We start from the raw sequence: 25,332 nt of genomic DNA, 5'->3' as shown, positions 1-25,332 counted from the left end.
ATATTTTGACTTCAAAATTTAATATAAGCTCTTTTTGTTAAAATAAGCGAGCTTTGGGGAAAACCCGGAGGCATATTTAAATTCACTTAAAATAAACGTTTTAACGTATTTAGGAAAAGAATTACTTTGTTTTAACATAGCAAAAGCCCCAAAAGAAAATATGGTCTGTAATAAGTTTTACTGCTCCCCTAGTAAAGTTTTAGTGCCGCGAGATAGGCGGATTTGCAAAGGCATCGAGGATATATGAAATAGCGTGTGAATAGAAGCAAAAAATCACGAATTTCTTATATACAGTCCGTTTTGTTTATTCATTAATTTTCATGGAAAATTCAATTAGGGCCAAAAAACGAAGAGACTGCCGAGTAATAAAGTAATTTGTGTAAAGAATAGAAATGGGAAGACATTGAAAAAACTGATCCCAACCAACAAAGTATTTTTGAACAAAATGAAGCGAGAATAGAAACGTACATGTAGATACATATACACATATGTAGAGGAAAGAAAAATATACAACAAGAGCATTATTCAAAGTTATTTGCGTCACAGTTATTCGCAGTTTGCCGGCATGAAAATGCGCACATACATATAAATAAATATGTAAATGTACAGCCGATAACACGAAAATAGCAGTGACAATGTTCATTAAATTTCTTCAATAAAAATTTTTTTTGTTATTGATATTAGAGAGGTTAGGTTAGGTTAGGTTGAACTGGCCGGTCAATGAGGACCTCACATAGACTGAAAAACCCTATCAAAAACCAGGACCTATGTTATATAATAACTTCGTCCTCTTAGCAAATACCAGAGGCCGTCTAAGACCTAGGCCACTTGGTGCTGCTAGATCTGACAGCTGTATCACTCCTAATAGCTGGAGTCTTAGCCTGGCAAGCGCAGGGCACGAGCACAAATCGTGCTCGATAGTTTCCTCCTCCAACCCGCACTTCCTACATCTGCTATCACTGACTAAGCCTAATTTAAAGGTATGTGACACCAGAAGGCAGTGTCCAGTTACAATACCCTGAGTCTACAGTAAGCTGGGTCGATTTATTAACCTACATACATCGCACCATCGATTTTTCGAAAGGTTTTGGGCCCAGGAAAAAAAGTTCCAATAAGCATACCCAAAAAAATATGTAAATTTCGAGCCTGCAAAATTTGAGTTTGTTGACTTTTTTACTTTGATTTTTAAGGTTTTTTTCATGACCTACTTAAAAAATTTTCCTTTGATTTTAAAATTTTCATGTATACCCTGTCCGACTCAAAATTGTTCGGTAAAAACTTTGACGATAAGCGTTTTTTGAAAAAAAAAAAGATATTTTTTGGGTTTTGAGGAGTGTTTTGGTGAAAAAAATTATTTTTTCGCCATTTTTTTAAGGGTTTCTTCAGAAACGTGCAAAAGTGTTGCCGATGAAAACGAATTTGTCTCATAGTTCCTATCCCACTTAAAATTATGCGATAAAAACGTTGGCATTAACAGCTTAAAAAAAATTTTTTTTTTTGTTTTTGGGACTTGTTTTGGTCGAAATCGATTTTTTTCATTTTCAAGGCTCCAAATCATTTTGTATGTATATGTTTCCGTTAGACCCACCAATAAGTATACCAAAATGATCAGGATACGAGCTGAGTTGATTTAGCCATGTCCGTCTGTCCGTTTGTTCGAACACACATCTCAATTTTTGAGATATCTTGATGCAATTTGGTAAGCAGGCATATTTTGATGGGGGATTTGACATTTGTCGGAATCGACCGGATCGGACGATTAGCATATACCTCCAATACAACCGATTGTTCAATAAGAGGGTTTCGCCATTTCTGCCCCATTTCTGCCTCATTTTAACAGTTAGCAACATCAAATTTTACCACAAGCTTACGTATTGGGCATAGATGGTTGTCTGAAAAAATCGTCAAGGGAGTTGTCCAGCTGGAATAACAAGACCACAGGACACTCTAGTATACTAAACAAATACAGTTTTCTTCCTCCTATTGCGGGTTTATTATAAACATTCGTAGTAGGGATATTGGACGGAGTCTGTTATATACCTTGCTGTTGATGACAGCAATTCCATATACACGGACGGCTCTAAGCTAAACGGTTGAGTTGGTGGTGGAGTATACTCAAGGGATCTTGACCTTCAGCTCTGCTTCAGACTATTATCAGCAAGAAATCGTTATTTACAGCGACAGCGAGGCTGCTGTAAAAGCTCTTGGCTTCTACTCGTTCAATTCTGAGCTAATACTAAACTGTCGCCGATCTCTTCAAGAGATGGCCCAGCAGAAGCGTGTACACTTCACATGAGTGTTGTTGTTGTTGTATCAGTGCTTCGCCCCACCCAATAGGTGTGACCGATCACAAATAGTCATCAATATCATCTAACGGGAGTCCAAGGAAACTCGCTGTTTCAACAGGGGTGGACCATATTGAAAGGGGTGTTAGAGGCTTTGGTTCCACATTAAAATTAAAGAGATGGTTGGTGTCATGTGTGGACACATTGCAAGCGAGGCATACATTTTGTATGTCGGGGTTGATTCTGGATAGGTAAGAGTTTAGTCTGTTACAGTATCCAGAACGAAGTTGAGCTAGAGAGACTCGCGTTTCCCTGGGGAGTATGCGTTCCTCTTCCGCAAGTTTTGGGTACTGTTCTTTGAGTACTGGATTTACCGGCCAATTCCTGGCATAAAGTTCCGACGCCTGTTTGTGGAGTTCACTGAGGACCTGCTTGTGTTTTTTAGCTGCATACGGCTGAGTTCTCAGGTGCTGTATTTCCTCATAATACTTACGGACATTACTCCTTAAGCCCTTAGGCGGTGTTGGCTCATCAATCAGATGTCTGTTGGGATGCCCAGGTTTCTGGGTATACAACAGGAACTGTTTGTTTAGCATCTCATTTCTCTCCCTGATAGGGAGTATTCTCGCCTCATTAACCCCATCTAACTCCATCTTCACATGAGTCAATGCTAGGGACATCGAGGGAAACTACATGTCAGATGAACTCGCTAGGCCGGGTACAACCAAGCAGATTCTTCCTGGCTAAGAACGCTTAGGTACGCCTCTTCCAGAGTCAAGCCGAAAGATGGCTACAAACACCGGGGTGTCGGACATCGAAGGAAACCTGGCCAAAATGGGATCCTAAAAGATCCCGTCATGTGTACAACCTAAGTAGGATACAATTTCTACACTTGTGGGGCACACTGGTCATTGCCTTATAGGTAAGCATCCAGAAAGGATAGCAGCGCCTTATCGTCGATGCTGCAGGAGTTGTAAAGAGGATGAGGAGAAGGAAACGGTGGTTCGCCTCATCTGCAACTCCCCGGCACTAAGTAGCCAACGGCAGCAATTTTTGGGTGCTCCATTTCTAGATAATCTGAGCCAGGTGGTGGAGCATGATATCAAGCACCTGGTAGCTTTTATCAGGTTCTCAAAATGTTTCAAAGAGGACAGGTAATGGTGCATTTTTGTGGTATCACAACGGGCCTAATGTCACTGGACTAGGTGTGCCCCCTGGCATCCACTTCAGCCTAACCTAACCTAATTGGGACGTCTACGGAGCTAGAGGGATGCGTCCTTTTTAGCTAGTTCATCCAATTCATTCATTCCCATCTATTCCCATATGCCCTGGGGCCCAATATAGATATATGCTTTTCCCGGTCCCGATTCTTTCCAGGGATTGCGTACACTCTAAGATACTTTTAGATGCCATGCGAGATTATTGCCTTATTTGCTGCTTGGCTGTCAATATAAAAGTTAACACGGCTGCAGTTTAAGCTATTCTCTTCCAGTGTTTCTACTGGTTTGGTTACGGCTAATACTTCCGTTTGGAAAACGCTACAGTGATCTAGCAGCTTGTAGGATCTGTTTATTTCCGGATCAGCACAGTATACCCCAGAGCTTACTCCTTCCACTACTTTGGAGCCATCTGTGTATGGATGTATCGCCTCGTCCGCCATTTGAGCCCCTTGCGCCAACCATCCACCAATATTATGGCTTTAAGAACCCCCTCGAAGTGCAGGTAGGGAATGAGCTAGTCTGTTAGTCCTGTAATCGATGACGCTATACCACTATGGTCTGCGCTCAAGCTTTCCCGAGGCACTGAACCTCGTTGCAGTTGCTAACGCTATGTTCTTTGCTTTCAGCTGTACAGGTGGAATGTTCAGAACTGCATACACTGCAGCTGTTGGGGTTATTTCAGGGCCCACGTAATGATAAGCATTGATAGCCTGCATACCTCCTCTAATTTTTTGGAGTAGGTTCTTTTTTGTGTGGCTGTCCACCAAACAAGAACTCCATAGTAAAGGATTGATTTTACAATCGTTGTTATTACCCAATGAGAAAGATAGATAACCCCCACGTACATCCCAGCATTCTCCTCGTCATTTCGGTATACTTATTGTTGGGCCTATCTCTTCTTCTTCAAGAACTTACACTTTTCCTGATCCGCCGAAACTGAATATACTATTTCATTTTAATGAAAGGCATAATAACGGCACATAAATAGAAAAGTCTACTACATCAACAAAATGTATTAAAATGAACTTCTTTCATGTTACTAAGTTAAAAAAGTAACAATGATTATGAACCAAAACATCCGGAACTAAATTCCAAATTGACATTGAGCAAGAAATGAGATGACATCCTCAAAGCTGCGAAATTTCGTAGATTGTCTGAACTGTAGAATTGTAACAGTAGTTTCAAAGTTGGTGTATGTGGCGAAGTAGAAATACTCAGAAAAAAGTCTTCATCATTTACACGTCAATACACATTAAGCTCTGTAAGTTGTGGTGATTGTTTTAATCAGGGATGCACCGTAACGTTAAGCCAATCGTTTATCAAAAAATTTCCACCGTTTCCGTTGAAACACTTCGCAATATTATCGATAAAGAAATTATCAAGATAAATTGTATCTCGTTTTTAACCGAAACGAAAAGCTTTCGTTAACGTTAAAAACGTTAACAAAAACGTGATACTTTATGTTTGAATTGTGCTGGCAATGCTATAGCCATGGTGAAGCCGTAAGGTGGCAACAGCGAGCGGACATGCACACACAAACTCCATGTAATTTGTTTGTGTAATTCGTTTGTGGTAATGTCAAAAATTCTCTGAGAAATGTTCGTACTGTCAAAATTCATGAGAAAAGTTGCAATCAGCTTGGCTAATGCTTTCACCTTTAATTACTCCGCCATCAATCAGCTTTGCCAGCATAGTTTGAAATTAATAGTCAACATAAACGATTTGATTTCGTTTTGATATGGCAGAAAACGAAACGAAATCATTTCGTTAATTTGACGTCCTTAACGTTAATAAACGAAACGAAAAGACTTTGTTTCGTTTATTAACGTTAATTATCGTAACGAAATGATATCGGTTCGTTGGTTAAGCATGCCTGGTTTTAATCCTATTTTGTTCCAAAATGTTGGCCTTTACCTGTAAGTGCATAGTATATACAATACATATAAAGAAATATAGCTATATAATAAACTTATTTATCAACTTATCACCTGTATTTGAGTATTCATTTTTGGTAGTGGCCGTAGGTCCATTTTTAATGTATCGGAATTAGAGATGGGACTGTACCGGGTATTTATGATTTTTATGGGTACATAAATACAAAGAAAATACCCGAAATATTGCTTTTTTGTATCGTTTTTTTAAAATCATTTGAATCGAAGCCGCTTGGAATTACAGTTCAGCAATTAAATTGATTCATCATCTGAGGGGACATCTTGCACCGGGCGCTACTCACAGGGGGGGCGCCAAATGGTCCCCAAAGCAGACCTTCCTGGATTATTTGGATTTTTGTTATAACTGATTTCTGAAAAAAAAAATTTTACCGAAACGTGTATGCATATATCTGGAACACTTGCGACAGGTTGTGGAATAATTAAAAGCATATATCACTGGCAAACGTGAATCTCAGACACGATGGAGCGCCAGAATACAAGCGGTTAGCGTTATCGTCGATGGGCTAGAGAAAGTAGTAGAACATTTAAAACAATTAGCAGAGGACACTAATACCACAATTGACACCAGCAGCGAAGCGACTGAACTATCCGAAGCTCGAGACACTCTCTGTGAAGAAGCAATAGAAAAAGCGAAGTCTCTTTGTGAAAAATGGGATATTGTAAAACATGTAAGAAGGCGCCGCAAAATGCCGGAGAATCGGCTAGTGATTTGGCCTTTCCGCAGAATGTGAAATTTCTCGCGTTACGAACAGTGTTCTCTATCGTCTCCAACAAGAAATACGTACAAGATTTACATGACTAAATGGCCTTAATTTTAAATTTGAATTTCTCTTAGACGTTGGAAATTTGTTAAACAAGGATAATAACGACTTAGAAAAAAATTTTAAGAACTTGGGTGAATTTTATAATACAGATTTCGATGGAACAGAACTTTTTAACGAAATATGTGACTGCAAAATATTACTTCGCAGCAGAAAAGAAATTGAACCTAAAACTCCGTTAGAATTGCTTACTTTTATAATCTCGTATGGAGAGGATGTTTTTCTAAACTTGCGATTGGCACTTCAAATAATTTTGGACAGGCGCCAAAAATATATTTTATCCCCGGGCGCAAGACAACCTCACTATTCCACTGCCGAACGGGTCATCCTAGCAGACGACCACTTAATGCTACAATACAAATATTTTTCCAAAACAGTCCTAAAACGGGAAAAAATCTCGAAATTATCACGAAAACAACCCAAAACAAGTCATAAAATATTTCAAAATAGTCGATAGTCCCGAAATGGCATCTATTACAACAGGAAGCAATACCCAAACTATCCCGAAAACATTGCAGGCGAGATCCCGGAATATTTTTGTAGGTGTCCTCAAAGTATCCCAAAATAGTATCGAAATATTTCCAATGACCAGGAGGTACCAAAACAATAGCAAATCGAAAAAAACTGTAGATAGAGCCGAATTGATTCCAAAAACAATTCCGAAATTATAATAAAAGCTCCCAAGACATGATATTCACAAAGTTTCGTAGGGATTCGAAGCAGCCAAGTAGAGATCCCGAAAAAGTCTCAAATACAGCACGCAGAAGTGAGAGGATGGCACTGCTCGCTTTTTCATAATCCTAAGATCTCAATATATGACCTAGATACCAAATACTATTCGTCTAGCTCAAATATACTCAAATCTGAGAAGAAATTGAAAAGGGGTTGGTATCAAATAAAAAATGTTTTATTGATGAGTACTCATTTTTTGAAAATTTAATTTATCAAGTGAAAAAACTAATGAGTGATGAAACTAACGAGCAAATAAGCTGGGGGCCAATTCATGTTCTATGAAATGATAAAATTAAAATGAGTTTTCACACATTTGAACAAATTTTTGTATGAGTTAAATGTTTTAAGTGCTTTCCAAAATATTGAATATGTAGAAAAGGGAGAGGTTATCATCAGAATTATTGTTTGAGTTGGGTGCCAAGCAAACGGCATACCAAACTTCCATAGGATATTTCAAAATACACCCGAGTTACTGTGTTCACAGTCTGGTGGACTGACGGATAGGAATATCTTGTTCAATTCCTTTTTTCATCCAGATCTTTCCGTCCTTAATTTGCGCTTAACCGTTTAAACGGTTATGGCCGTCCAACAAGGCGGGCCAATTGCTCCTTCTCTCTGCCAACCGGCGCCAATTGGTCACACCGAGGGAGTTTAAATCGTTTTCCACCTGGTCCTTCCAGCGGAGTGGGGCCGCACTCTACCTCTGCTTCTATAGACGGGTTCCGATAGAAACATCTTCTTGGCCGGAGCGTCTTCGCCCATTCGCGTAACATAACCTAGCCAGCGCAGCCGCTGCGTTTTAATTCGCTGGACTATGTTGATGTCTGCATATAGCTCTTACAGCTCATCGTTAAATCTTCTTCGGTACTCACCATCGCCAACGCGTAGAGGTCCATAAATATTTCGAAGAACTTTTCTCTCGAACACTCCCAGAGCCGTTTCATCTGATGTTGCCATCCATGCTTCTGCATCAGTGACTTGTAGAGTATGAATTTCGTTTGCCGAGAGAGGACTTTACTTTTCAATTGTCTACCTATTCCAAAGTAGCATTTGTTGGCAAGAGTGATTCTTCGCTGGATTTCAGAGCTGATGTTGTTGCTAGTGTTGCTGCTGGTTCCCAAATAAACGAAGTCTTTTACTATTTCGAAATTATGTCTGCCAACAGTAGCGTGGTTGCCAAGGCGCATATGCGCTGACTCTTTGCTCGATGACAGCAGGTACTTCGTTTTGTCCTCATTCACCATCAAACCCATCTTTACCGCTTCTTTTTCCAGTTTGGAGTAAGCAGAACTAACGGCGCGAGTATTTACGCTGATGATATCAATGTCGTCAGCACATGCCAGTAATTGCACGCTATTTTCGAATATTGTTGAGCGGTTAAGTTCTGCAGGTAGTATAATTTTCCTACCATCAAATTAAAGTAACGCACGATAGGGGGTCACCCTGATTGAAACATCGTTCAGTTTCGAACGGCTCAGAGAGGCCCATCCAAATTCTTACTGAGCTGATGGTGTTGCTCAAAGTCATTTTGCACAGCCGTACAAGTTTTGCGGGGAAACCAAATTCAGACATAGCGGCATATATGCAGCTCCTTTTAGTTCTGTCGAAGGCGGCTTTTAAATCGACGAAGAGGTGATGTGTGTCGATTCTTTTTTCGCGGGTTTCTTCCAAGATTTGGCGTATTGTAAAAATCTGGTCGATGGTAGATTTGCACGGTCTGAAGCCGCACTGATAAGGTCTAATCAGCCGATTCACGGTGAGCTTCAATCTTTCGCCCAATACAGTTGACAGGACCTTATATGCTATATCAAGAAGGCTGATTACGCGATAGTTTGTGCAGTTTGCAGTATCCCCCTTCTTGTGGACTGGGCAAAGAACACTTAGATTCCAATCGTCGGGCATGCACTCGTCCGCCCATATTTTGCGAAGAAGCTGATGCATGCGCCTTACCAACACCTCGCCGTCGTATTTGAATAGCTCCGCAGGCAATCCATTAGCGCCCGCGGCCTTGATGTTTTTCAATCTGGTTATTGCTATTCTGAATTCGTCATAATCGGGTGGAGGGACATTTATTCCATCATCATCGATTGCGGGATCGGGTTAGTCATCCCTGTGCGGTGAATCGCTGTTTCCATTTAGGAGAGCAGAAAAGTGTTCCCTTCATAATCTAAGTACGTTCTGGACATCATTTACAAGGTCGTCGTTTTCGTTCTTACAGGAGTTTGCCCCGGTCTTGAAACCTTCCGTCTGTTGCCGAATTTTTTGGTAAAATTTTAGGACGATATTCCTGGTGGCTAGCAGCTCAAGCTCCTCGCACTCACGCCTTTCTGCCTCTGCTTTTTTTTCTTCCTGAAAAGGATAGCGTTCACACACTCTTGTTGCGCTCGCTTTTAACCTAGGCAGCGACTTTTCTTTCGCTTGCAACGCAAAAGTTTTCAACGTACCAGTTATTTTTCGTGCCCGCCGGTAACCAATTTTTTCCTCGGCAGCAATACGAAGTGCTTTGGAGATATGCTCACACTGCTGATGCTTTCCTTCAGGCTGAGTTGAGCTCTCATAGAGCAGGTGTGAGAGTCGAGTTTCGAAATCATTGGCAGTAGCCGCACAGAGGCGTGTTTTGGCTGCGACGAGATAATGGTCCGAGTCGATGTTAGGTCCTCGGACCGTGCGCACATCTAGAACACTGGAGGCATGCCGTCCATCACAACGTGGTCGATCTGATTGCGAGTATTTCGATCGGGGGACAACCACGTAGTTTGATGTATCATTTTATGCATGAACCTAGTGCTGGATATGACCATGTTTCGAGCACCGACAAAGTCAATCAGCCTCAGTCCATTAGGAGAAGTTTCATTGTGTAGGCTGAACTTTCCGAATGCTGGGCCAAAGCACCTTCTTTGCCCACCCTGCCGTTAAAGTCGCCAAGCACGACTTTTATATCATGGCCGGGCAGCGCTCGTATGTGCGTTGTAATTGTTCATAAAAAGCGTCTGAATGATATATTTAAAAATTTTGCTTTTATTCGGAGAGCGGCGAGACGTTCGACCACAGGCGTGGACGCCTATATTTGGCGACAAAGTCTCTCTCCCACCACGAATCCGACGCCGAAACTGCGCTTATTTGTATGGCTACTAAAATAGATGTCACAATTTGTAATCTTCTTTCTTCCTTGCTTCGTCTAACGCATTTCTTCAATATTACTTGCACGTTTATGTAGCGAGCCGCTTGATCCAAAAAAGAGGCCTGCTTGCAGCCGCGCCTCGTGGTGAACAGAGGCTTCTGATGAAAGATCCCCTGGCTAGCCCTTAAACCGATTATGTCAGAGTGGCCTAGCCAGGTTGTCTCCTTCTCACATTAGCTCACCACTAAACGGATGTTTAGTGGCTACCCAGAGGATATTTAGCCGCAAGTCACCGGAAGCAGTGGGCTGCTTGAACCGCATGCAAAAGACTCGCTCTCGCCATTCCCAGGTGAACGGCGATCAGATGCTTTCCACACTTTCGTAGACTTCTACACATGGCTCCACCCTCCTCATCCAGATAGTTCACATATATGGAGATCGATATATATCTGGATTAGTTAGTTTATGAGAATATGATCAACATAATCTATGTACTATGCACAGCTAAGTCAGATAAAAAAGACTGTCCGTTTATTTAAAGTTAATATCAATGAATCAGGGACCCTTCCTAAGTCATTTTTGTTTTTTGAGCCGAAAAAGTCCTGTTCAAACATTTATCCTAGGTAAAAAGTTATGAGGTCCCAGGGAATTCCATTAGTATTGTCATGATGAATTTTTAAAAACTAAATACGGAGTTTTATATCTTAAGGTCAGAATAAAAGTTCAAGCTCATCACAAAGCATGGTTGCTGACTGATTACGCCCATTGTCCTTCAAAATATTGCATATTACAAAAAGAGAGCTCATTAAATTTCACTGCCATATCTCTATTGAACTGAAATTTATTGCAAAAAGGACAGGTTTATTTATGATGGATTTCTAGTAGTGTCCTTATAGATATCTCGAAGAATGGATGGATATAAAACTTGTTTGATTGAGATGAACCCTTTCTTTGTTTGTGGCCTCAAAAATAAGTCATGATTTAATTTTTATTTCCGGGCTTATAAAAGTAAAATTTAATAAGTTCTTTCGGACTAAAAAATGAAAAGTCCGGAAATAAAAATTTCGAGCGACTTTGATTATAAAAGGAATAATAGTTTGTGTCCCTGCAATAAAGTTTAAATCATGGTTCAATTATGTACAGGTTGGCTCATCTCATCAGCTGATTTTATTTATGTCATTGCATGGTCGAAGGGATTGTCAAAAGGAGATGGCAAACTCAAAATGAAACCAACACATTGGCAACATTTTACTTACACATACAAAAACTGCTAAGTTTTATGTTTCCATTCCATACCATTCGCACCAACACCAATACACAGATTTTGACAATTTGAACAGACATATTTTGTTGCTTTACAGATGAGCCAACCTGTATATAGTTGAACCATGGTTTAAATGCAACAAAAAAATTTACAAAATGCCAAAAAGGGTTACTTAATAAATTTTTATTTATTGTATTTAGTAGTAAGTGAATGAATTAAAAGTGGTCTGAACACGAACGATGAATGCACCTAAGAGTATGCTAGCGACGCAATGCCTTACAAGACTCCACATCTCCCTCCATCTTACTTTCTCTCCCTGCCTCTCTCTCTTTCGCGCACTCTTACTTAATACCGATGTGTTGGCTCAAAATAAAATGGCATAAATTTCTCACCCGATCCTTCATAGAATTTCGATTGGAATTCAACCCAATGTAAACGCAATGTATGCAGAAATGCCGATAAACCTTCCATGATTACCAATATGGCTACAGTAAGAGTGGCCCATACATAAAACGCTAAATAAATTAAAATACTCTGAGAATAGTTTGACGATCCATTAAACATTTTTCGTAACACGAAACCCCAAAGCACGACCGACAACTGATTATGAGCTAAAGACAAAGCCCACAAACGCAAATAAGAGGCCGTATGTGATATAGCGCCCAAAACACTCTCAATACAATGTATGCCTTGATGTATCCACACCTCCGTCATATCTATAGTTTCCTCATTCAAATTATCAGGGAAGACTTGCGATGACGTTGCAGCTTTCATATATTCCACATTATAGACTTGTAATGTACGGCGCAGCGTACTCACTGTTTCACGATTTGCATTACGTTTACGTTCAGCATCTTGAATTTCCTTAATACGCTTTTGCTCCATTTGTAAGTGTATTGGTTTGCCAAATAATAGCACCGGTATCGACGCGAAAGCCAAACAGATTAAGAAATATTGTAAACCAATTTGAAATGGAAACATTTCTAATTCACAGCCATCCTTAACATCCTTTGAGCCATCTTTGAAGAGCATCATGTTAATGAACATAATTAGAATGGATGGAGCGCAAGCAGAATTATATGGCGTATCATAATATCCACCAAATGTACTCCATTTTATGAAAATCATTGTAACCAAATAGAAGAATAGGCAAGTCATGAATACAATTTGCGGCAAAAACACCAAATATATATCCCAGTAATTTTTAAAATAGTAATTATTCCAAGCTGATAACGAAAGGCCGAACAGCATATGGACCACACCCAAAATAACGGCCATTTTCATTTTCAAAGAGTTATAGGTAGTAATCGAAAACTGGCCCGCTGTATCCCAAATTGGATCAATACCAAATATGTACGGAGTTCCAAGATAATCTGAAGTTTTTTGCGGGTCTAACTGTAAATATTTGTTAGTATTTACGGTACTATGCGTAAAATTTACACGCCAATGTGAACCAAATAAATTCACAGATTTCGAGAACACATCATTGTATATGAAACCCGTATAGATTGAGAATAAACCCATTAACAGTATAATGTAACGACCAGCAAATACCAAACCGAAAACCTCATTAGGGTTTCGCTCATTACGCATACGTTCCTCCTGTGCTTTCTCTTTTATGCACATCCACGCGGCAAAACAGGTCATTAGTATGCCATGGCCTACATCACCAAACATTACAGCGAACAAAAAGGGGAAGGTTATTATTGTATATGGCGCTGGATTGAGTTCCTTATAAGCAGCTATGCCATATGCATCGATAAGATTTTGAAAGCACCGCGTAAATTTATTAACCTCAAAGTAAGTAGGTGGCTCATTTAAACGGGATTTAAATTTAAGTACGGTAATTATAGGTGGAAATGTATTGGCGCCTTTGGAGGCACGTAAAGCACCTTTGAATAGTGTGCTGCGTACATGCGCTAAACAATTCGTGGGTATCCAACATTCGGTCACAAGATAACGCTTTTTGTCTACTTGCTGCACATACGCCATTTTGTTCATGGCATTGTATATCATTAAAATTTTCATTATTTTCGCACGCCAAATGCACAGTTCCAGCGTTGCATTGGTGAGTATGCGACGACGTTGCTCTTTGATTTGTTCCAATACCAATTTGATATCATTTAATTCTGTAGCGACACGTTTGCGATGTTCCATGCGCTCTTCGGCTGACTCCGGATAGTCGTGCAATTGTACAGAGAAAGCTTCACACAATTTTGAAATTTTTTTACGCATAGCTTCACCAACAAATAAAATCACAAAAGCATATTTTCGTCCAATATTCCTTTGTTTAAGTGCGTCTCTTGCATTGAGTGGAATTTCGGCGCGTCGCATATAAAAATTGCCATGACAAATGCGCCAACAAACTTGTTCGAAGGCACGAAATTTATCCACAAGTATGGTACCGGTGTAGAATAGCAAATGTGCTTGATTATCTCGGGTGTTGCTATGCAAACCATCGTGCAAGAGATTCATTATGATGCTGTTGGTCCAAGCCATGACTGCCTCACGATTGTTGGCACCAGTGAAAAACTCTTCGGCCCGTTGAAGCACAAATAGGCGTTCCATCAGCAATTGTTGTTGCACCTCTAATCCCTCTTTATCTGACAGCACATCTTTCAATTCAACTTCTATCTCTGTTAATTGTGCTTGCATTTTTTGCAGGTCACTCTCATGCGGTACTTCTTCAGTATCAACATTTGGATAGTAGATTGTGGTCAAATTACAATCATCAATTTCTGCTTGGAGATTCTTCATAGTGTGTATGAGCTTATTACACAGCTGTACCTGGCTCACATAGTCCATACAGGCAACGTAATAGCCCTCGGTATGGTTTATGAATTGTACTTTTCCTTCCATACCCAAATTGTAGAGGCAGTCGAAAGCGGTTTCGCGATGTAATAGCATTTGACAAAGTGACATATTTTCGCTGCGAAAAAAAGCGGGCGTGTGAATATTGGGTGAAGCTCGTTGACCACGAAGAATATCAAATGGATTTGTCTTCTTATTAGTTTTTGTAGCCATACTTAATTGTTAGGTCAGAAAGTTTGGCTTGTATGAAATAAAGATTGTGAAGAATTCTGATGATATTTATCCAAAGAATTTTTTATTTTGAAATACTTTCATTCAATGCCAGTTTAAATCAGACAAGGCAAAGGTTGGGAATAGTTTTCGGAATCCCAATGTAGGGAGTAAATACAGTGGCATCTGCCAAAAATACACATTATTATAGAAACAGATATGTACGATGTGGATGCACCATTATGTTCCCTTGCTTTAAGCAAGGAGCAGCTACAGGTCCAGCTCCCAACAGTGTGGGCTTTAACGAGCAATTTAAGACACTCCTTCTCGGCCATTCCTTGTGTCAGGCCACAGAATACCTAAAATTTGCAATTCTTGCGAGAGCTTTTACAGCTATCAAGTCCTCTGCGCGCGTGAGACTACCTCCACAGACTGCCCTTAACAGAGTTTAGTATAGAATAAGGACGCTATATTATCAATTTAAGTTATATGGGTAGAATCTCTGAAAATACCCAGTTTCAAAGCAAAATAAGCTTTATTCATAGCTAGGGTCCAATATTAGCAAAAAGACTAAACTATCAATTAAAAGCATAAAGGGAGTTCTAGGATCTACCCCGAAAGCAGCTTTGCATGTCATTCTGCACATCTCGCCTGCAGACCTAATGGCCAAAAATAGCGGTAGCAACAGCAACAAGACTTAAGCCAACGGGGCAGCTTGAGTGCAGATCTTATGGCCCTACCAGTATAGCGCCATCTAATATAGGGCGAACGGACTACATGGTCCCAGTCCTCATCTTCGAAGGGCATTTTTGGGTCACATTTTAGCCGGAGGGTTGACGCAAAAGTGCAGAAATGGCAGCAAATACTATGCACGTGTCTACCGATGGTTCCAAATTAACGAAAGTGATCGGGTCTGCGGTTTACTGTATTGATCAAAAAAAAAGGTGGATCTGCCAGATCGCTGCAATGTCTTTCAGACAAAAATTGTAGGCGTGAAAAAAGCAATAGAAAAACTGGAGAAAATGTGCTTTGCCTGCAGTCGCGTCAATATATATTGAAAGTAAGGTGGCTATTAAAGCAATAATCTCACACATTATTTCATCCAGAATCAATAAAGAGACTTCGCCCAGGCCGGTCCACAATGGGATATAAGGTCCCCGGCCATAGGGAGATATAAGGTAAGGCGAGTGTTTAGGCCAATGAGTTGGCAAAACACTCGATGAATCGACGGTAGAAAATAGAAGCAGACAGGAGTTGCATATGATCCATCAAGCAGGAAAGGCATGGGCAGAGGCGAGCTGCTGCAAAATTTCCAAGATCATGTGCAAATCCTACGCCATTAGACTAACAAAGTTGCTCATATCTCTAAAGAGAGAGGGCGATTGGCATATTAACTGGACACTACCTTCTCGTCAGTAACACCAGATTAAGGAAGTACGAGCTGCAGAGAGAAACTGCTGTACACATTCTGCCAGCAAATATTGATGCCGATAGGAATACTTTCTAAGCCGGACCGTGTTCGTTCAGTATCACAATACGACTAAGCCAACGAATTCTTTGACCTTTTATTTATTACACAGTGCTTATGTTTGCGTAGAGCTCATACAGCTCATCATTTAATCTGCTTTGATACTCGCCTTTATGCACGGACAGGGCCATAAATCTTCCGAAGAACTTTTATCTCTAATACTCAAAGTTCCATCCAACCTGCTATCGACGCAATCCATGATACCGAGCCACACATCAGTGCAGGTATGATGGAAGACCTAGAGATTTTTATTCGTCGGAAGAGGTTTTACTTTTAAATTGCCAACTCAGACCAAAGTAGCATTTTATGGTTTGGCGCTTTAGCTGGTTCCCAGATGAACGTAGTCCTTCACAGTCTCTAATTTATATCTGTCACCGTTGACGTGGCTGCCAAGGTACAACTAACGTCTCATTTGTTAAGGCCAATTAAGTCAATATTCTAACTTTAACTGGACAAAAGGGAATCGTGTTGTCTGAAACCTCGATTGGTATCGAATCCTTACAGACTTGCTGGGAGCTTAAATACAGACACAGCATCATACAAGCAACTGCGTTCCGCGATGTCAAAGCTGCTTGGAAAAACAAAACAATAATAATGCATGCCAGTCCTCTTAACATCTGTCATGCTAATGCATGTCCATCGTTACCCGATGCCTTGTTCTTTTTTAGCCGGAATGTATTATGTCATCAGGTACTCGTGTATCGGTTACGGCATCGCCTCCGCTATATTGAAAGTAGGAGAAATGCACCCTCCACAACTTTTGCCTTATATAGGCATGTTCCTCCTTTTTTTTCAAAAGAAGCGATATATTCCTCATTATATAAGTTACTTTTGTGGGATCACTGAAAACCTATAGTGTCCGGTGCAGTACGCAGAGATAGCGAAATGTATTCCATCTGCTCAGTGAGCTAGCGTGCGAGCCGAGTGTAATGAAAAGTTAACTAGCTTTTCACTTTCTTCGCTACACCGAGGTGTGTTCTTTTTTATTCTGTTCCAAGGCAGTGGTGTCCATGACATTGATGTTTTACCTGCCGCCAATTACGACATCATCGATTGTGCTCTTTGATCAAAAGCTAGCCAGGTGTCTTGATGCATCTTTGTAAGCTGAAACCTGGCACTGCTTATGACTCAAATTTCTAGCGGCGAAGGCAGTCAACCTCAAACCACTGCGTGATGTTTTATCAGAGAAGCTGAATTTTCCGATTGTAGTACCAAAGACACTTTCCTTGACAACTTTCCCGTTAAAACTGCCAATAAAGATATTGATGTCGTGGCGAAGGTAGTCGTCGTATGTTTTTTCATAAAAGGACTCCTTATCCTCTACTGGCTCCTTGGCGGTAATGAATGTTGTATTGAAATTCTTCGCCGTGATGCGGATAGCGGCTAAACGCTCGTTCTCAGCCGTTAACGGCAGGACTTAACGGCGAAGTGCCTTTCCCACCAAAAAAGCCAACACCTTGGCTCTATTTCATTCATAGCAATGTCCTTTTTCTCTTCTGCCTGTCCCCGTCCATTGTGCTTTCTGTATGGCATATGTACCTTCTCATGCACCAATCCGTATATTTCAGGTATATGCCCTCAAAACCTAGTTCTTAAAATGTTTGCCGTGTTCGTCATTGTATAAAAGAGACATTAGCTGGGGCTTGTCGTCAGAAAAAATAAATCTCATCCGAGGGTAGTTACCTGTTTTTTATTTATTGGTATGCGTTTTTACGTGGTCGGTTCCAAGCCAAGCTTCTGCGCAAAATCTTCGATAAATTTCAAATAAAAAAAAAAAACTAAAAAGCTGAAATGGTATTGGAGGTAATTCAAGTGTGTTTTATTTTATAAAAAACTTACCTTTATTTTAAAAATTTATTAGTCAATTCTAAGTGATGATGGTATGTTGCCTTAAATCTGTATCCGAGGCCACCTATGGGGCCCTTCTGATATCGTTAACTTGATTTTCTGAAAGTAATACAAAAATAGTACTTTTTACTTGCAGATACGAGAAATTATTTCACAGTCGAGTTAATTCAGAATTTTTGCACATACTTTTTAAACACCCAGTATAATAGTGCCAATTTAACGGATAAAGTACTAATTTTATCCATTTCTGCGTAGGTAAACTTTGGTAAGATGGTATACTTGAAAAGGTGTTACATATATATTCGCTTTGTACACATATTCATTCCAAAATTTTCTCTTGCGTGCTAATTTTGCAAAATTCACCCACACGAAAAAAATTGCCTTTTGTTTTTTTTTTTTATGTTTGCATACGTCAAACGCCCACACCAATGATGCTGGGCCGACTACAAAATTTTACACGAACGCAATTTATATAGATTAGGGTATTTCATTTCCAGGTGATTTAGTATCTTATTTTCTTCTAAAAATCCAACTCTTTATATTAAATACATAAATAATTATACGGTCCTAGATAAATCGCAAAAAAATCGTATATGAACACGCATGATATATTATAAAAAGCTAAGAAATTTCAGTTTAAGGGTGTAAACACTTTGGACTTTCAGATTTGACGAAGAAACAATTTATATTGACTACGTATGAAGCACTACAGGGTTCCTATGAATTAGATTTTTAGGGTGGGCCAGAAAAAAAATTCTCACGTTTAGTTATATATTGTTCAAACAATCAAAAAATTGCAGATTTTTACTTAAATATTTAAGGGGTGTCTCAACATGGCTTTTGTTTTTCCAAACGCATCTCCTATATCGTATGGAGAATTTTCAAGTTTTAATAAAAATGTTACCATAACCCTAACCCTTTTACCCATGTCATCAGCTAAAGACATTTTTTTAGTGTAAAATGAATTTTGGGAAATTCCTGATTATTATGCACCTTCTGTTAACGTTCGACCTCGCTCAACTGTCGAATAAATAACTCCAGTATTCAGCACGGCAAAATAGTATTTATTTCGACTACTTTGAGAGTAGTACTACACATTTACAATTATCGCGTACTTCATTAAAGCGTGTTAAAATCAAACTAACTATCGCTTGCATCGGGCTGCTTTTATACTCTCAGTTATACTCGTTCACATAGTTCTCTAAAGTTCTAGACTTTTCATGAACATGCCTTCTGGAACAGTTGTATCTCATATTTGCTTACTTAGCTACATATATGCGTGTGTATGTGTGAGTAACAACTTCTGCTCTTAGCTGATGACTACATATGTGTATGTGAGGTAATCTATTTGCTTGAAGCTGCTGGGCATGTGTGTGAAATATTCTTTGTCGCCTTCTATGTATGTATGCAAATGGCTAGCTGTGGCTGTGTTTATATACTAATAGCACAGTGATGTTGGAAGTGCTAATAATCGTCGCAATATGAAACTAGTTGACCCGACAGACGTTGTTCTGCCCTAACTTTGGTCTATCTGCAAAAATTTTAAGGAGTTGTTGTCTCTTACTCTGCCTTGCCTTCTCTTCCCCTTTTCCATATCCTTTTGTTCTCTCCTCCATCTGCCTTTCTCTTTCTCCCTTCTCTTTTTCCCTCTCTTCTTTTCCCTCTATCTATCATTACCTCTCTATCTCCGTCTTAGTCTTCTGCCCTCTTTTAGTACCTTATGCCCAGTCCCAGTTACCATGCCAGTCGTTGTACCAGTCACAGTCGTTCCCTGGTCCATTTCCCGAAAAAAGTGTTGTATCGAATGGTCTAGGTAAACGGCTACCAAATTTTGGTCAAATTAAGCCATGAAAAGATTTTTATTCGAATAGATCTGTCCCTCGACCACTTTCCGGAAAGAAACTACGCAGAAACACTCTCCCAGTTGCTGTGAAGTTATACTGCAAATTTTAATAAAATAGCCGGGGTGGTTCACAGTCCATAAGCTGCATACAAACATATATCCCCCTTATTTACATACATATATAAATTGAACGATATAAAAAAATTCTTAAAATTTTCTTTGCTAATTTGGCTCTGTTAGTAGTTATTCGAGGTGAAATTGATACCTCATATTGTATGTTATTCTCCAATATGACTTGCCACCTCTAAGCATTGAAATAAAATGCCAAAGTTTTTACAAGCTCTCTTTCTGAATGTTCTAACCAATATTTTCAAAATACCAACCAAATATTTTATTTTTGCCCACCTTAATAATCATAGTACTTATTTATAAAAAAACAAATTATTTAGTATAACATAAACAAGGCAATCAAGTACCTACGGCGAATCATTAACCGGCATCAGCCGTCTATCATATTTTCTTAACACGTTGAGTGCGTGCGTCTCATGCGCGTTACGTCTTAATGCCAAAACAAATTTAAATCAAATATAATTAAAGCAAATATTATTTAACTCACATAGATACCAGAGTTGGGCAATTTATATGATTAATTTGCACTAACCTCACACAATTCAGATATTTTGAAATAATATGAAATATTTGTGATATCTCAATAGCACCAAAAATTTTGTGGTAATGGACGAAAAATTGCACTAGCAGACGCACCTCATGGTGAACCGACATTCGGTTAATCCCGCTTCTTCCGCTCTGGACGAACAAAAAGTGCACTGTGTCGGAAGAGGTTGGGATGACGCTTAGAGTGTTTAAGTGAAAAATTCTACAGAAGATTTTATTTAGTCCCTCTCGTGATGCACGCTACCAAAGGTGGTGTGATTTGAAGCTGTGCGAGCTTTAAGCAATTATGAACATAATTAGTGGAAAGAATATGTTATGAGACTGGGTGCACTGTAAAGGTCTACAAGTAGGATATATAGCAGCACGCACATACACAGCCACGCTCACCTGATAAAATCCTTGTTCTTGTTCGTTTTTTGTGGATGCTATTTGGCACTATTTTACTTCGTATCACAGTTCTTTCTTTCCACATTTTTGGGCGGGTTATTGGAGTCGACCTCAGTTTCAAACTGTTTTTCGCGGAGAACTTTTGACCGGGTAGAAAAACTTGGCACCCGTGTTTGTATTCTTAATACTGGAATAACTACGCGTCCTCAGATACCCCAATTCAAAACTTTTGTATAATTTTCTGTAGGGCCCATATAGGTGCACTACATTTTCATACTAAATTCGTTCAAAAAAATTTACTCTCACAGCAACCCATATATGATACTCCGCTCCTTTTTTTGTTTCCCTGCGTCGCTTTCCACTGCAGCAACCCCCGTAATTTTGACACTTCGTTCAGTGTCAAACGCAGGTTCCACCGAGTTCCACAATAGTTTGACACTGACCGAAGTGTCAAACTGCAGTGTGTTAGAAAGAGAAAGGAATTGTTTCCTTCTCATACGTATCATACTTGTAAACCTGTACTATGACTGGGTATACAAAATTTTAGCTAAGAAAGTAAGACGGCCCATACATGATACAAAAACCATGCGCAAATATAAAACGACGAAATTGGTGCAATGAAAATTTTGACATACACGGCACAAAAACACTGCGCAATATTCATTTTTAATGTAGCGCAACAAATGAAATATGTGTTTTAATTGTATAAAAAGGCACTAATTGTATAAAAAACACTATTTATTTTCCACAGTACTGGTAATTCACAGTATAAGTCGAAAAAATCGCACCAGAAGCGTTTATTTTCCATTGTATTTATAATATATATATTTTAGTCGCAAGACCATCTCAACTCATTGTAGCACTGCGCAATATTCATTTTTCAACTAGCGCAACAAATGAAACATGTGTTTTAATTGTATAAAAAATTATTTTGTATTATTAAATTTGTGTGAATTCCTGTTACAAGCTAGGGATGGTCCTTACGCCTTCGATATTAACATTTTTTAACAATAATTACTAATGTTATATTATCAGGAACCACAGGTAAACTGTGTAAGATTCACCATACACGAAGAAAAAAGCATATGCAATATTTGCAGACATGCGTAAATATCAAACTCGTTTTGATTTTAGCGCAGTTCTCTGCGCAAATAGCGCAACCGGTGCACACACCGGTCAAATCCTTGTGCAAATTGGTAATTGGCACAAGGATACTTGAGCCGTGTAATTGGCGTATAACGACATTCGTATTTGGCACGATACCACCACTCAGTGGGAAGATCTCCCTTGGTACTCCCAATCGGCGTCAGTCATGCCAAAGCAGGGACAGCGAGTCTAAGCGCCGATTAGTAATTGATGCTAGTTCGCACATTTCTCACTCACTAAAAACCACTGATATCGAACATTATAAGTTTCCAGATAGTACAGAAGAATACTTAAGATTTCAGCTGCTATAATAACCAAGTATTCTACCAAAAAACAAGTAAGGAAGGTTAAGTTCGGGTGTAACCGAACATTACATACTCAGTTGAGAGCTATGGTGACAACATAAGGGAAAATAACCATGTAGGAAAGTGAACCGAGGGAAATCCTGGAATGTGTTTGTATGACATGTGTATCAAATGAAAGGCATTAAAGAGTATTTTATGAGGGAGTGGGCCATAGTTCTATAGGTGGACGCCATTTAGGGATATAGCCATAAAGGTGGACCAGGGGTGACTCTAGAATGCGTTTGTACGATATGGGTATCAAATTAAAGGTATTAATTAGTATTTTAAAAGGGAGTAATCCTTAGTTCCATAGGTGGACGCCGTTTCGAGATATCGCCACAAAGGTGGACCAGGGGTGACCCTAGAATTTGTTTGTACAATATGGGCATCAAACGAAAGGTGTTAATGAGTATTTTAAAAGGGAGTGGGCCTTAGTTATATAGGTGGACCCTGTTTCGAAATATCGCCATAAAGGTGGACCAGGGGTGACTCTAGAATGTGTTTGTACGATATGGGTATCAAATTAAAGGTATTAATGAGGGTTTTAAAAGGGAGTGGTGATTGTTGAATAGGTGGTCGCATTTTCGAGATAACGCCATAAGGGTGGACCAGGGGTGACCCTAGAATTTGTTTGTACAATATGGGTATCAAAAGAAAGGTGTTAATGAGTATTTTAAAAGGGAGTAATCCTTAGTTCCATAGGTGGACGCCGTTTCGAGATATCGCTATAAAGGTGGAGCAGGGGTGACTCTAGAATGCGTTTGTACAATATGGGTATCAAAAGGAAGGTGTTAATAAGTATTTTAAAAGGGAGTAATCCTTAGTTTCATAGGTGGACGCCGTTTCGAGATATCGCCACAAAGGTGGACCAGGGGTGACCCTAGAATTTGTTTGTACAATATGGGCATCAAACGAAAGGTGTTAAAGAGTATTTTAAAAGGGAGTGGGCCTTAGTTATATAGGTGGACCCTGTTTCGAAATATCGCCATAAAGGTGGACCAGGGGTGACTCTAGAATGCGTTTGTACAATATGGGTATCAAAAGAAAGGTGTTAATGAGTATTTTAAAAGGGAGTAATCCTTAGTTCCATAGGTGGACGCCATTTCGAGATATCGCTATAAAGGTGGAGCAGGGGTGACCCTAGAATTTGTTTGTACAATATGGGTATCAAAAGAAAGGTGTTAATGAGTATTTTAAAAGGGAGTAATCCTTAGTTCCATAGGTGGAAGCCGTTTCGAGATATCGCCAAAAGGTTGGGCAGGGGTGACTCTAGACTTTGTTTGTACGATATGGGTATCAAATTAAAGGTATTAATGATAGTTTTAAAAGGGAGTGGTGGTAGTTGTATATGTGAAGGCGTTTTCCAGATATCGACCAAAATGTGGACCAGGGTGACCCAGAACATCATCTGTTGGATACCGCTAATTTATTTATATATGTAATACCTGCCAAGATTTTAAGGGTTTTTTATTTCGCCCTGCAGAACTTTTTCATTTTCTTCTACTTAATATGGTAGGTGTCACAACCATTTTATTTTTACCTTACCATGTTTCATCCCTTTTTTCGTATTTGGTATAGGATTATGGCATTTTTTCATTTTTCGTAATTTTCGATATCGAAAAAGTGGGCGTGGTCATAGTCGGATTTCGTTCATTTTTCATACCAAGATAAAGTGAGTTCAAGTAAGCACGGGAACTAAGTTCATTAAAGATATGTCGACTTTTGCTCAAGTTATCGTGTTAACGGCCATGCGGAAGGACAGACGGACGACTGTGTATAAAAACTGGGCGTGGCATCAACCGATTTCGCCCATTTGCACAGAAAACAGTTAACGTCATAAAATCTATGCCCCTACCAAATTTCAAAAGGATTGGTTAATTCTTGTTCGACTTATGGCGTTAAAAGTGTCCTAGACAAATTGAATGAAAAAGGGCGGAGCCACGCCCATTTTGAAATTTTCTTTTACTTTTGTATTTAGTTGCACCATATCATTACTGGTGTTGAATGTTGGCATAATTTACTTATATACTGTAAAGATATTAAATTTTTTGTTAAAATTTTACTTTAAAAAAAATTTTTTTTTAAAAGTAGGCGTGGTCCTTCTCCGATTTGCTTATTTTTATTAGGCGTACATATAGTAATAGGAGTAACGTTCCGGCCAACTTTCATAATGATATCTTCAACAACTTTCAAATTACAGCTTGCAAAAGTTTTAAATTACCTTCTTTTAAAAGTGGGCGCTGCCACGCCCATTGTCCAAAATTTTACTAATTTTCTATTCCTCGTCATAAGTTCAACTCATCTACCAAGTTTCGTCGCTTTATCTGTCTTTTGTAATGAATTATCGCACTTTTTCGGTTTTTCGAAATTTTCGATATCGAAAAAGTGGGCGTGGTTATAATCCGATATCGTTCATTTTAAATAGTGATCTGAGATGAGTTCTCAGGAACCTACATACCAAATTTCATCAAGATACCTCAAAATTTACTCAAGTTATCGTGTTAACGGACGGACGGACGGACGGACATGGCTCAATCAATTTTTTTTTCGATCCTGATTATTTTGATATATGGAAGTCTTTATCTATCTCGATTCCTTTATATATGTACAACCAACCGTTATCCAATCAAACTTAATATACTCTGTGAGCTCTGCTCAACTGAGTATAATCAGCAGGTGGAGCAGGTATCAAGTCTCAATACCTCTGAAAAGGTAACAGTGACCTGGTTTCCGTTTGAAGAAACGCACTAAGAGACCAATAAAATCAAAGTACTAAAGTTATCAGAGGAACACTTTTCATGGTGTAATAATGAGGGGCATAATCGACGTATCGCTTTTCATGGGAGCGACTGAAGACGCTACAGCTCAGAACGTATTCTTATCAACACCAGAATTCATCAGCAAAGGAATCAAAATATGTCCACTGTGTTAAGAAAAATATGTGTCGCATTAATTCATCACCCTTGGTTTTCTTTATTGATGTCAAATATAGTTATTTCTGTATTACTTTCAAACTGAGCACTTGTCCACTTATATCAGATACAAAATAATAAGTATATTTTTAACTGTCATATATGTATGAATGTATATAAGTGTTATAATTAAAACGTCTTTTTTTCTTGTAGCGATAAAAATGGTGATGATG

At 39.2% G+C, this 25,332-nt stretch overlaps 2 protein-coding genes across 7 annotated transcripts in view; both read right to left on the bottom strand.

The window, feature by feature from the left end:
- tn (tripartite motif containing protein thin) overlaps positions 1–25,332 on the bottom strand; it is a 194,201-nt gene that overhangs the window by 133,128 nt on the left and 35,741 nt on the right. For 5 of the 6 annotated variants that reach the window (XM_067773895.1, XM_067773885.1, XM_067773890.1 and 2 more), the window contains exon 2: positions 17,784–17,891. The gene's annotated coding sequence lies outside the window, so the exon portion shown is untranslated. Of the gene's footprint in view, positions 1–17,627; positions 17,699–17,783; positions 17,892–25,332 lie in introns of those variants that run through there. The other variant, XM_067773888.1, reaches the window with a different exon arrangement.
- The window catches only part of Vha100-3 (Vacuolar H[+] ATPase 100kD subunit 3), a 75,231-nt gene continuing 61,639 nt past the window's right edge, over positions 11,741–25,332 (bottom strand). The window contains exon 6 of the mRNA XM_067777160.1: positions 11,741–14,420. Coding sequence (XP_067633261.1) covers positions 11,741–14,420 — 2,680 coding nt within the window. The remainder of the gene's footprint in view (positions 14,421–25,332) is intronic.

This window comes from Eurosta solidaginis, chromosome 3, assembly GCF_040869045.1.
Source record: "Eurosta solidaginis isolate ZX-2024a chromosome 3, ASM4086904v1, whole genome shotgun sequence".
NCBI lineage: Eukaryota > Metazoa > Arthropoda > Insecta > Diptera > Tephritidae > Eurosta > Eurosta solidaginis.
Note: the sequence above shows the minus strand (reverse complement) of the source record. Positions and strands in the feature narration are given on the sequence as shown.